The 14,456-nt window shown below is 38.9% G+C and overlaps 1 protein-coding gene across 2 annotated transcripts; it reads left to right on the forward strand.

The window, feature by feature from the left end:
* The first annotated feature begins 244 nt into the window (after positions 1-244).
* On the forward strand, positions 245-9,553 carry LOC311589526 (olfactory receptor 4M1). Of its 2 annotated transcripts, XM_084768053.1 has the most exons (3): positions 252-424; positions 6,732-7,450; positions 9,399-9,553. In XM_084768053.1, exons 2-3 carry the CDS (start codon positions 6,757-6,759, stop codon positions 9,407-9,409), a joined length of 705 nt encoding a protein of 234 aa, XP_084624179.1. In that variant the 5' UTR covers positions 252-424; positions 6,732-6,756; the 3' UTR covers positions 9,410-9,553. The 2 variants fall into 2 exon arrangements, with proteins under 2 accessions (XP_084624178.1, XP_084624179.1); XM_084768052.1 differs by lacking the exon at positions 9,399-9,553 and having other exon boundaries at positions 245-424; positions 6,732-8,711.
* The last annotated feature ends 4,903 nt before the right edge of the window (positions 9,554-14,456 follow it).

The following is a 14,456-nucleotide window of genomic DNA, read 5'->3' on the forward strand; positions in this document are numbered from 1 at the left end:
TCATGTACTTCTATCTCAATGAAAACATATTTAAATTATTTTTCTCCAGTGGAGTTTCACTGGTTATATTAGCCACATTTAGGGACAGACTCCCACTTCCAGCAGCACATGGTCAACACAAAACAACTCAATAATATTTTTGTAGATTTTTTGGCTTCATCTTGGTTTGTTTTGGCTTTAAACATTTTTTTACTTATGTGCTGTTTGTATATTATGTTTTATGATTTTTAAAGTGTGTGTTCCTTATGCTTTCTGGTTTTTAAAATTATGATTTGTTATGTTTATTTGTTTTTCTTTCCTTGATGTTTCCTCTGCACTTTGAGATCTTTGTTACAATCTACTGCGTGCTCTCACAATTTTCCTAGGGATCAGCAGGTTCAACAGGACAGTGATGCCTCCAATCTTCTGGAAAGGATTTTTTCAGGTACAAAACAAACAAACAAACAAACAAACAAACAACCCACCCACCCGAAGGAAGCTATTACTATTTCATCTTTTGTAACACTTTAAGCTATGTGTCTAAACTATAAGAATGTAATATTCTCAGAAAAATTAGGATTTGTACAATTTTCTTTTGTAAACTTCTTTCCTTCATCAACATAGGAGTTTCTTTTGTTTATTTTTCTAGTCTCAGCTTCAGCCGTCATTCACTCCTTGTATTCTATGCAAGCAACATGAAGGGGTTTCAATTTGTTTAGCAAGACGGATTTCTACACAGGGTCTTACTTTTCCCCAAGGCAATGATTCCCCTGAGGAGGTCTCACAGCTCGCTCACCTACAGGGAAGGACTTGTACCCTTAGCTCTCTTCATAACCATCCTCTTGACACTTCATCCCTGAAGGCTAAATAAAGAATAGAAGCTTCCACTTTGGAAAGCTATCTGGTGCTATCTCAGAAAACTGGGAATAGGGCTTCCTCAAGACCCAGCTAATCCTCTCCTTGGAATATACCCAGAAGATGCTCCAGCATACAATAGGGACATATGTTCAACCATGTTCATAGCAGCCTTATTCATAATAGCCAGAACATGGAAACAGCCTAAGTGTCCTTCAGTAGAAGAATGGATAAAGAAACTGTGGTACATTTATACTATGGAATACTACTCAGCTATTAAAAACCAGGAATTCCTGGAATTTGTGGACAAATAGATTGAACTAGAAATGATCATAATGAGTGAGCTAACCCAGAAGCAGAGAGACTCAAATAGTATATGCTCACTTATATCTGGACACTAGGCTGAGGAGTATGTCTCATGAAAGTCTTCACTTCCCAGGAAAATGAGATAGTGGTGAGGACATCCGAAGGTGGGAGAAATATAGGAGATAGGGAAATAGATGGATCCAGAGGGTCCTAGAAACCTATAAGAAGAACACTATGATGGGCAGATCTGGGCCCAGGGGTTCTGCTCAATCTATGGCACCAACCAAGGACAATATGTGCAGTCATCATCAAACCCTTACCCAGACCTAGCTAAGGGACAGAATATTCTCCACAGTTAAATGGAGACTGGGGACTGACTTTCACACAAACTCTGGTGCCCCATATTTGGCCATGTCCCCTTGATGGGGAGGCCCAATGGCACTTGGAGGAAGGATAGCAGACTACCAAGAAGAAACTTGATATCTTAGCATCATATTCAGGGGGAGGAGGTCCCCATCAGTCACAGTCATAGGGAAGGGGAATGGGGTGAAAGTGGGAGGGAGGGAGGAATGGGAGGATGCATGGGATGGGATAGCAATTGAGATGTAATATGAATGATTTTGTTTTTCAATAAAAAATTAATACTAAAAAAAAAAGAATAGAGGCTTCTTAGGTCCTTTCAGGAGGCATGTGGCATGTGTTTTATCCAGAAATTTGGGAGGTAAAGATGAATGCATATAAGATAGATTCAACCTTTTTGATTCTTTTGTAGTAAACTCTGGAGTAAATGCCCTTCTACCTGGCAGTCTGAGGAAGACATGCTCTAAAGTCAGTATTCATAGGCGACTTGTCTCCTACAAAAAACCAAGATAATTCCTTGTTACAGATGTTTACTGGCACAATGCCAGACTTTCTTAGTCTGTGTCGGAGCATGAATATATTTTATGGGAGGATCCAGGCCAATTGTTTTAAGGTCCTGGTAAGCTGCCAAGTGAGCCTTGTTTTACATACAGAAGATACGAATCTTATAAAACCGCTGTTATAATCTCAAAGTCCATCTAGCTTTGGTGGAGTGACAATAGTAAATGTTGAATCTACGTTAAATTATGCCAGTTGTGTCTAAATAGTTTCCAAACAATCCACATTCACTTTTCTAAATGGCTATTGCTGGTTTTCCATATAACAGCTTACTTTTTCCTGAAGTGTTTTTTTTCACTCTAGTTCTCAGAGAGCTCCTGGAGTGACAGTCCCAAACTGTAAACTTAATTAAGCACTCTCCTAGAGTTTATTACGACATACACTGCAAGCTATTAATACTCGTTTTTATTATTAGAAGCTGCACGACTTGTCTCTGTTATACTGTTTTGCTTGTGTCATTTGTTTTGCATGTGTATGTGTGTGGAGTGTATATTTGTACACATATTTGCATGTGTCAGGATGCTCATGTGTGTGCAGATACCTGTGCCTCTACATATGGAGGCCTGAAGGTGACTATAGGCTCTTTGATTACTCTTCACTTTGTTTTTAGAAAGTATATATATATATATATTTGTGTGTGTGTGTGTGTGTGTGTGTGTGTGTATGTCTCTCTCTTTGTGTGTGTATGTGTGTGTGTATGCATGCGTGTGTGTGTGTGTGTGTGTGTGTGTGTGTATGTGTGTGTGCATGCGTGCATGTGAGTACATGTGCTAAGACTTGCATGTGAAGGTCAGAGGACAACTTGAAGGATCAGGCTCTCTCATTTCACCAGGTGTATTCTGGGGATTAAACTCAGATCGTCAGTCTTGGTGACAAGTGGCCTCACCTACTGAGCATATCACTGGCCACCTACTTTATTGCCGCATGGTCTCTTACTGCATCTGGAGGTCACTGATGCTGGCTTGTCTGGGTATCCTTCCATCACTGCCTCAAAAGTGACAGAATCGTAGGTGGCTACTGATTCTGCTTGTTTTTTACGTGACTTCTGCGCATATGAACCCAAGACTTCACACTTGTGTGGCACGTGCCTTAGCTATAGAGCCAAATCCCACCTCCAAAGTTCTGGGTCTTCTACAGTAATTGGAAACATTCTTTCTGTCTTGGGGCCTTTTTGTTTATTGTTTCCCACTCTTAAAATTATTTTCTCTTGAATTTTAATGACCAAAACTGTTTGAAACAGCCATCTCTATACTACACTACAATGTATTGTCTGTCCAAATTCCATTTCTATGGAATATCTCTTGGGACTATGGGAATGGCATCTTCCTTGCTTCCTTGCTTCCTTTCATTTTTTCTTGAATACTTACTGTCTGTTATAGAACAGAACTTCTAGAACAGAAGTTTGGTGAAGTTGCTGTGTCTTCTGTGTTCATTGATGTCATAACAGTTAGCACACAGGGGTTATTCCCCAACTGTTTAATAAACAAATGAACAATTTATAGAAGTGACATAAATGTGTGTTTGGGAATATAATTTTAAATATCCTGGTTATCATTAGAAATGCACACTTTTCTCAGTTTGTGGCTGTAAACACGGAGGGAATGAACTTGTCTGCCCTTTGCTGAAGCAGTGGCTTGCCTTAGCTTGGCCATTTCATGTGTGCGTAAGCAGCAGGAAGCTGCTGAACAGTTTTGTTTCGGCGAATAGTGTTGCTATGTTGGCTCCCTGGCTCCTGGTGTGAGGTGCTGCAGAACGCATCTCCTGGCAGCTTTGTGGTGGTGAGGAGAGAGTGATGCTCTATATCTCGTTCCTAAGGACTAACCAGACTAGTATCTCTTATAGAAGTGTGTGTCATTAGTTTACATTTTATATTGTTTCTTCAGCATTGAGTAACACTTCCTGCTTTCTTGTTGATGGGTTGTAGGAAGCAGGCCACAGGAGAAGTTAGATGATATGCGAACAAATCACAAGTGAGTTGTAATTCCACTAAAATGTTAAAATGCATAGGCTCTTCTCACAGTGCTACTTCTTTGAGATAGTGCTCTCCTTACAATAATGGGAGAGCAGTGATCTGCCTGAGAACCACCACACTAGCCACCTTCATCTGCTGCCTCAGAGCAGCATGTTCAGGGTGGGTACTGGGATGTGCTGGATGCTCTCTGAGGAGACCATGGTGGCCAGAAACTCCGAATCCACTCAATCTGTGGAATCTCTGGAACTACATCATTGCAGCTAAACATGTTTTAAGATGGCTTAGTGTGGATAGCCGCACTCACAATTTTCTTTTCATTTAAATTTCTCCAAGCTGAAGTTCACTAAATATGACTTTTAGCTCATGAAGGCTGTCACTGGGCTTCCTGGGAGTGGGGATATGCATACATGTACTTTTTGCCTAGGTAGTGTCACACTATTGAGTTTTCTGTATTTTTGGTTTTTCTGGAAAGCGCTGGCCTTTCTTTCTGTATCTATCTGTTATCTCTCTCCATAGTGTTGAGAGTCACAAGAATGCTTATTGTAATCACACACACTTTGACTGCACAGGCTTCAAGGAGGAAACATTAGATTTCTTTAATTGGTACTATACACAGTGTCTATAAAAACTACTTATATTTACTTGATTTGATAAAACTCTAACTTGTATTTCGTACTTAACTTTTGTCTGAGAAAAACTGAGGAAATGCAATATGGTACTACATCAGGAAACACAGATGTCAGCACATCTACAGCTGGCTGTTGATCATAAGAAATTCTTTGGAGATTTAAACATTATGTAAAAGAGGAAGACTATTTAGAAAGCATATGTCTCATTCCCTTGCCCCTTAATTTTATGTTGTTGTTGAATGGCGCTTGTGACGCTGCCTTGGTTGACCTTTAACTCTCTATGTAATGCAGTGTGCCCTCAGACTTGTGACATTTCTGCCTCAGCCTCCCAAGCTTGGATCACAATCATGTGCTACCCCAATTTGGCTTGACTGAGTGTTTTCTGTTTGTTCAATACTTAAAAAAACTTAGTAGTGTTGCACTTAATATTGGATCTTAAGCAAAAATTTTAGGAGAATCTTACTTTCTCTCTGAGTGGGCAGGGCCAATCAGTATGATACGATGTGCCACATGGCATTTATTCCTACTCTTCAGATGACTGTTCTTTCTGCCTTTTCCAAAGCAGTGGGTCAGTTTCACAGTTATAGTGGTGAGCAAAGGGGTTTTGAGTGCAGGAAGGGTTTTTTTTTTTTATTAAAAAATTTCATATTATATATTTTGATCATGTTGTTTTTTTCTCCTCCTCCCAACTCTGGCCCCCACCCAGATCTTCCTCACTTCTCTGCCCACCCATCTTCAGTGGGTATACAGACACTGCAGGCAAGGTCCATGCACAGCAGTCAGCCAAAAGAAATGGACTTGGTGCTTTTTTGTCTTTGTTGTCATGTGTTTATTTCATCTTCTTTTGTTTGGATGTTGTTTTCTGTTTTGATTGCCATTTCTTTAGGGATGGGGAGGAGGGGGAAGATTTTCATATGTACAGCCTGCACCACTGTTTCTTGTTTCTGTTTACCCATTGCCAAGGAGTAAGCCATAAAATTTTGATTATTATTTTACTTCACATGAAACAATGCTTGGTGCTCTTCAGGAGGGTGTGCACTCAGCTGTTCCCAGCTCCCATTTTGGGCTGTCTGGCTCCAGGTGCAGCTGAAGCCTCTCAGATCCTGGCAGGCACCAGCACGTGCACCTGGCAGGCACCAGCACGTGCACCTGGCAGGCACCAGCTCATGCACCTGGCAGGCATCAGCACATGCACCTGGCCAGCATCAGCATGTGCACCTGGCAGGCACCAGCCCATGCACCTGGCAGGCACCAGCCCATGCACCTGGCCAGCATCAGCATGTGCACCTGGCAGGCACCAGGACGTGCACCTCCCCCCACAACATCTGTAATCACAAATAACAAAAGACATTACCAAAAACATTGAAAGATCAGTGTACTTAATATTAGAGTACAAGCTTAGTTCCCCAAATTAGCAAGATTTTCCAGCAAAAACATGATTAGAGAGGAGAGGCTGCACTTCCAATTATTGGTCCAAATATCAGCTAATTCCACAAGTCAGTAAATATATTGTCCACTAAGCTGGATATTTGAAGAAAATATTGCCAATGGATTTTCTAAAAAATAGAACTATATAGCACTAAGAAGCTAATATTGTATACTTCCAGGTGTGTGACACAGTCCTGAAGTAAGTAGCCTTTTAAGTGTTTGATATATTTTATATAGTTTCAGTGTGTCTAGTTTATGAGATTGCAATCTACTTTCTATATCTTAGTTTTAAATATAAAATTGGAAAGCAAGGATATCCTGATATAATTTTGTTATTTTTTTCATTTTATTTTAATGTGTATGAACGTTTTGCTTGCATATATATCTGTTCATTACATGAGCACCTGGTGCCCATGAGGAGCTGAATAAAATGTTGGAGACCCTGGGACTAAAACTGCGGATTATTAATAGCTGCCTTGTGGTTGGTGGGAAGTGAACTGAGGTTCTCTGCAAGAGCTCTCAGCCATCTCCCAGCCCCTGTAATGCAATCTTTTAATGACAAAAAAATTATAATTTTGAAAATAGTGATTCACTTCTTGTTAAATATTATTTGTAGTAATTACTGTTTCTTTTATTTTCCATAGCCATAATGAAAAATTAATTGAAGAAATGGAGTCTGTAAATGATACCACCGTGGCAGAATTCGTTCTCACTGGTCTGTCTCAGACTCGGGAAGTGCAGCTAGTGTTGTTTGTTATATTTTTATCCTTTTACTTATTCATACTTCCGGTGAATGTCCTTATTATCTGTACCATCAGGCTTGATCCCCATCTGAGTTCTCCCATGTATTTCCTGCTGGCTAATCTAGCCTTCCTTGATATTTGGTACTCCTCCATCACAGCGCCTAAGATGCTTGTAGACTTCTTTGTGGAAAGGAAGATAATTTCCTTTGGTGGGTGCATTGCTCAGCTCTTCTTCTTGCACTTTGTCGGGGCCTCTGAGATGTTCCTGCTCACAGTGATGGCGTTCGACCGCTATGCTGCGATCTGCCGCCCTCTCCACTACGCTACCATCATGAACCGACGGCTCTGTTGTATCTTAGTGGCTCTCTCCTGGACAGGGGGCTTCGTTCATTCCATAATACAGGTGGCTCTCATTATTCGGCTCCCATTTTGTGGGCCCAATGAATTAGACAATTATTTCTGTGACATCACACAGGTTGTCCGGATTGCCTGTGCCAATACTTTCCTGGAGGAGTTAGTCATGATCTTCAGCAGCGGCCTGATCTCCGTGGTGTGCTTCATTGCTCTGCTAATGTCCTATGCCTTCCTTCTGGCCATGCTCAAGAAGCACTCAGGCTCAGGTGAGAGCACCAACAGGGCTATATCCACCTGCTACTCCCACATCACCATAGTGGTGCTAATGTTTGGACCCTCCATCTACATTTATGCTCGCCCATTTGACTCGTTTTCTCTAGACAAAGTGGTATCTGTGTTTCATACTGTGATATTCCCTTTACTCAACCCCATCATCTATACACTGAGAAACAAGGAAGTGAAGGCAGCTATGAAGAAACTGGTGAATAGATATATTTTTTGTAAAGGGAAGTGAGAAATAAGTGACATATTTTACATCATCTTAAAGTGTGAAGCGGTGGTAATGTTGATTTCACCTTCCCTTTAATTGAACTCTTTTAAGATCTGTTTATTTTTATTCTGGGTGTGCCACTGTTATTTTCTTTATCTATCTATGTGCACCATATGCATGCCTGGTGCCTACAGAAGTCAGAAGAAGGTCTTGGGTCCCCTGGACCCAACTAGAGTTAATGGGAATCTGTGAGCCAATGTATCAGCCTGGGAACAAAGTCTGGGTCCTCTGTAAGAGCAGCAGGGACCCTCAGCCACAGAGCCTTTAGCTGAGTTCTTAAACTCATTGTTCTCCTGTATTCTTTTTAAGGCAAAACACAAACATATTAAGATGGAAATACATTTACACATACACCCTGAAATATCAAGCAGACCATTACTAGGATTTAGATTTAATAATGGTCTCATAAAAACACATTTTCATTAATTGTTCATTGAGAAACTACCCTGGAGCAGGTGTGTGAGGTGGATGTGTGCTGTGAAATAGTAAAATAAATAAGATTTTGGTGATATTTTCATTACTCACTTGAAAAAAATGTCCATCAAGTAAATGTAAATACACGTTAGCCAATTAAGTGTTGTTGTATTTCATTCTTGGCTCAGTAGGAGTGTTTGGCAAACTGTCTTTCTGAGCCTGGAAAACACTGTTTACTTTGTCCTTTATTTCAAAACCTCCAGCTTTGGTAGACACTGAAAATTCTGTTCTATAAGTCATCTCAACTCCCATTTTAGGTGGCACACAGTAAACAGTGTTACTGACAAATCTGAAGCTTTTTACGAATTATGGACAATGTTTATGCATTCAGAGCACAACGTAATTTGTGGGTTATAAGATTCTTTTTTCCCACTTCAAATGTATTCTCCAATCAACTCACAGTTTTTCTGCTGTACATAATATCTTTCAGAGGAAAAGCAGGCCTGAGGGAAAGTGGCTTTGTGCTGACTGGGATCAGGAGACGTACAGCTACATGCTTTAAATACAACCCTTTTATCTCTGTTGTCACTTTTGTTTGTTTCCCATGACTGATAATTTCATCTGTCATATTAAGTTAAATAAATTTAGCATTAAATTAATGTTTAAATTCTGTACTATAGTTAATTATTTCCCATTAAATCATGTTTTGTAGTTTGGATAAATAATACCTATTTAAATATGATATACTCCAAGAACTAATAAATTGCTTATTAGGGGCTGATTTTTATTCTCTGATGTTTAGAGCTCAACTACTCACAGAAAAGGTAAGTATGAATATATGAGCTCACAAGAAATCAAGAAATTCTTATTTGCCCAAATTTAAATGTTTTAAGAAAAAAAAATCTTCATAAAAGAGGAAGGAGATATCACTATGTGAGTGATGAGCTTTTGTCTTTTATTTGTTATTATAATATTACCAGATTTTGAAAAAATAGATTTCTATTAGCATCATGAAAACTATATATGTACTGTAAAGATAAATTCAGAGATAATATTTATTTATTACTATTACTATTACTTACTTACAGAGATACATTTTTTTAGTTTAGGAGATAATTCATGCCCGCTTCAGTGTTTCCCAAGTACAGAAGACAGAGTGGTGGTACATTGGTGTTGACTGTTTTCTTTGAACTTCTTTAAAAATATTGACCTTCTTCCATCTTCTGTGCTCAATATAACTTCTTTTCTAGGGACACAGTGAGACAGACAGCAGTCCTGATTCCTGAATGTTGAGCTGACTTTTCATCACCAGGAAATGAGTAAAACAGGAGGCTTCTATAGATTCTGAAACATTTTTAAAAGCACGAAAATACAAAAGATATACACATATGTAATAAATAATGAATATGTTTGCAGATTTCATATCACATTATTGTCTTTCTTTAATATCAAAAGCAGCTAACACAGTCAGAAGTTGCTTTTGTTTTATAACTTATTACTGTGTGGTTATTAATGATATTATTTGAAAAAAAGGCCATTGGCTTTCTATGGATTTTTAATACTAGTATAAGAGTCTACGCTGAACACATCAAAGCTAATAATGCAAAGGCAAGGAAGCAGTGGAATGACAATTGTTTACTTCGAGAAGTGATCTGAAGCTAAAGTTAATATTGACAAGGAAGGGGGATGCTTTGGTAAACTGAGTCATGGCCTAGCCTGCCTCGTGGAAGAAATAATTAGAATAAAGATTAAGTGGAGAATTTTGCCATTCCCACCAACAGGTTGGTGGAGATGATTTTTAATAAATGTGACAAAAACCCTGAGCTTTATTTTCCAAACAAACGTTATATTTTCTCCCACTTTTAGTCATGAAAAAAGTTAATTAGAAGTTCAAAATATATGACCACACAAACATGATCTAGTACCTGCCCCACTGAATTGCTTGGTCTCAAATGCCAATAGTGTTAACACTGAGAAGTAACTTAATGAAAGGACTGTTACAGTCATTTGTATCTGTTCGGCCTACAAAGCAAATAACTGACACAGGGAGACTGAAAAGTACTTTAAAGCTGCCAGCACTTTGCTGGGCAGAGTCTAAACTGATTCTAATTTACTCGTAAAATAAACAAACTACTCTAAACCTTATAACGTACGTATATTCCAAGCACTTGCCACTATGACCCATGGGCCAGTCCTCATCAAGTCTCCTTCTCCCTCTCCTCCAACCATCAAACTCCTTTCTCCTCTCTCCAGGAAGTCCCGCCTTCCACTTCCTGTCCTTCTGCCCATCTAATTAGCTAAACAGCGCTTTATTGACGGTTGATACATTCACTCAGCATTCCTCCATAAAGGAGAAAGAGGCATTCCTCACATCACACATTATCCTAGTGCAGTCTGTGTGACAACACCATTCCCCGGCACCACCAGCAGCAAAGCTCCAATTTTTTGAGAGCCTTTACCAACATAAAGTATTATTATGCATTTTCTCTTGGTTAACTTAAACTACCCTTTAGGTTTTTTATTTTTTATTTTTGCTTTTCTATTTTGTCTTCCAGTCTCTGTTACTCTATTTTTTTCCTTTCAGAAACTGTTGTTGAAATTTTATTTTCAAAGCCAGAAATATAAAGACTTAGCAACTTAATTCCTGTAGCCTAAGACTGAAACTGTATTTATTCAGATTAATTTGTGTGAAATTTAACAACCTTAGCTTTCTTAATCTCATTTTATTTTTGCTAACCTCAATATTGATGGCTCTTACTAGATATGACAGAAATATTGATATGTATTTTATATTTCTCCAGCTTTTAATTACCAAAAATAGTTCATTAGATGTTCAAATGTATGCCCATATAAATAATGACTCAAAATGTTGTGAGAAAAATTTGAAAAAAAATCCCATAGATCCATAGCTTTTAAAAATAAGACTGATAAAGTTTTATTTATTAAACTCTGTTAAAACGAGGTCAGTTCCTGGCCTAGGCAGGCTCCACAGCCTAGCAGGGCCTCCCAAGGACTGAGGGGATAGGTCAGAAAAATAACGAGTGCCCCAACTCAGTGAGACCAAATTGCCACAGTTGCACAGTTGGAAAAGGATCTGGCAGGAACCTAGCAACATACCACAAGTTGACTTTCCACACAATTGGGCAGAACCAATCCAGCCTAGCCAGGCTCCACAGTCCAGCAGGATCTCCCATGCTATTGGGAGAGGCTGGGAAGGATGGAGGGGATAGGGCAGAAATCTAGGCAACCAACAACAATCAGAAGTCAGTAGCTCCTCTCTCCCTGGTGGGAGGAACCTAGGCCCCACTGCCTGGAAGGATCAGGCAGAAACCTAAGCAACTACTAGAACCCAGCAGGGGTTCAGGCCCTCTAGGGTGAACTATGCTTAGGACCCAAGGCCCTAAGGCTGGAGTGCTGTGTATCTGAAGTCCAGGCAAACACAGGACAAATGGCTCTATATACAGTACCTTGAACTGTTCCTGGGGCTGCAGAGCACCAGCACTTACCTCTGCTGACCCAGTGGGGAGCCCAGGGTGTGGAGCAAAATCTCCTGGAGCTGAAAACAGGTCACCTGCCTGTTCCAGAAAAGAGTTCTCTGATCTCCACAGGCAAGGGCCCTTGACCTATAATCACTCACCAACAATCTGCTCTCAATGACCAGTGAAGGGCACCAGAAGCTACCCCAAAACATCAGAGACAGCAAGATGACTAAAGGCCAGTATAAAAAACACAAACAACAAAACCAAAATAATATGGTATCTTCAGATCCCAGCTATCTCAAAGAAAGCAACCCTGAGAACGTAAACACAATTGAAATACAAGAAAGTGACCCCAAATCCTTAGTAATGAAGATGATAATGGAGGAAATGAATAAAATCCATAAACAAATGCAACAAGATGTAGCCAAAAAGGTGGAAGACATGAAAGAGGCCTATAGAGAAGCACTGGAAAAAAAATCAGGAAAATACAAATAACCAGATCAAAGAAATCAACAAAACAGTTCAAGATCTGAAGGCCTACAGAGAGGCACTAGAAGAAACTCAGGAATATACAAACAATCAGATGAAGGAAATTAATAAAACAGTTCAAGATCTGAAGTTGAAACTGGAAACAGTGATAAAGGCAAAGATAGAAGAAAAATGGAAATGAGAGAACTTAGAGAAGAAAGCAAGCAACACGGAGGTGAGCCTCTCTAACAGAATCGAAGAGATGGAGGAACAAATCTCGGGTCTGGAAAAATAATCATAGAACTTGAAGCAACCATAAAAGAAAATGTTAAATCTGAAAAATTCCTGACACAAAACTTCCAAGAAATCAAGGACACCATAAAGAGATCAAAGTTGAGGATAATAGGTGTTGAGGAAAGATAAAGCACCCAATTCCAAGGCCCAGAAAATATCTCCAACAAAATCATAAAAGAAAAATTCCCCAATTTAAAGAAGGAGATGGATATAAACACACAAAGGTCCACAGAACACCAAATAGAACAGACCAGAAAAGAAAATCTTCCCACCAAATAGCAATCAAAATACAAAATATACAGAACAAAGAAAAAATATTAAAAGCAGCAAGGGAAAAGGGCCAAGCAACATATAATGGCAAACCTATCAGAATTACACCAGACTTCTCAGCAGACACCATAAAAGCCAGAAGGGCCTGGACAGAGGTCCTACAAACCCTAAGAGACCACAGATGTCAGGCCAGACTACTATACCCAGTGAAACTTCAATAACCATTGATGGAGAAAACAAGATATTCCAGGACAAAAACAAAAACAAAACAAAACAAACAAAAAAGAGTAGCTATCTTCAAATCTGGCCTTACAGAAGTTACTAGAAGGAAACCTCTAACCCAAAGTGACAAGTTACAATGAAAATTACATGGGAAATAGATAACTACACCATCACAAAAACATAACCACACAAACACTCTACTGCAACCAAGATAAAAATCAAGGGACTTAACAGTCACTGCTCATTAATATCTCTCAACATCAATGGTCTCAATCCTCCAATAAAAAGACACAGACTAACTGAATGGATGCATAAACAAGACACAACAATCTTCTGTATTCAAGAAACATAGCTCAGCCACAAGCATAGACATTACCTCAGAGTAAAGCCTGGAAAAAGGTATCCCAAGCAAACAGACACAAGAAGCAAACTGGTGTAGCCATTTTAATATCAAATAAAAAAGACATTTAACCAAAATTAATCAAAAGAGATGAGGAAGGACACTTTATACTCATCAAAGGTAAAGTCTCCAATATGACGTCACAATTCTGAACACCTATGCTCCCAATACAAGGGAACCCACATTTGTAAAAGAACTATTAACAAAGCTAAACCACACATTGATCTCTACACATTAATAATGGGAGACTTCAACACCTCACTTTCACCAAAGTATAGGATATTGAAACAGAAACTAAACTGAGAAATAATGATAAAACCAATGTCATGAATCAAATGGATCTACCAGATATCTACAGAACTTTTCACCCAAACACAAAGGGTTATACCTTCTTCTTGGCAGCCCATTGAACCTTCTCCAAAATTGATCATATAGTGAGTCACAAAGCAAGCCTCAACAGATACAAGAAGATTGAAATAATAACTTGTATCCTATCAGATCATCACGGTCTTAGGCTGCACTTCAACAACAACAGAAATAACAAAAAGCCTGACACATGGAAACTAAACAACTCTCTACTTTCTGACACCTGGGTCAGGGAAGAAATAAAGAAAGAATTAAAGACTTCCTGAAATTCAATGAAAATGAAGGAACAAATACCCAAATTTTGGGGACACATTGTAAGCAGTGCTAAGAGGAAAATTCATAACACTAAATGCTTTTATGAAGAAGGTGGAAACATGCCATATAAGCAACTTAACAACACATCTGGAAGTCATAGGAAAAAAAGAGCCAGAAACACCCTAGAGGAGTAGACATCAGAAAATAATGAAACTCAGGGCTGAAATCAATAAATTATAAACAAAGAGAACAATTCAAAGAATCAACAAAACCAGGAGCTGGTTCTTGGAGAAAATCAACAAGATAGACAAACCATTAGCCAAACTAACTGAAAGGCAGAGAGACACTATTCAAATTAACAAAATTAGAAATGAAAAGGGAGGCATAACAGACACTGAAGAAATACAAAGAATCTTAAGATCCTACTTCAAAGGCATATGTCCCACAAAATTTGAAAATCTGAGGGAAATGGACAATTTTCTTGATCAATTCCACTTGCCAAAATTGAATCAAGACCACATAAACAAATTAAATAGTCATATTTCTCCTACAGA

Source organism: Acomys minous (genome assembly GCF_964271855.1).
Source record: "Acomys minous genome assembly, chromosome: 18".
NCBI lineage: Eukaryota > Metazoa > Chordata > Mammalia > Rodentia > Muridae > Acomys > Acomys minous.

Excerpts from the sequence above, each read along its gene's own strand:
- LOC311589526 (XM_084768052.1), top strand. The coding sequence starts at position 6,757 with ATGGAGTCTGTAAATGATACCACCGTGGCAGAATTCGTTCTCACTGGT.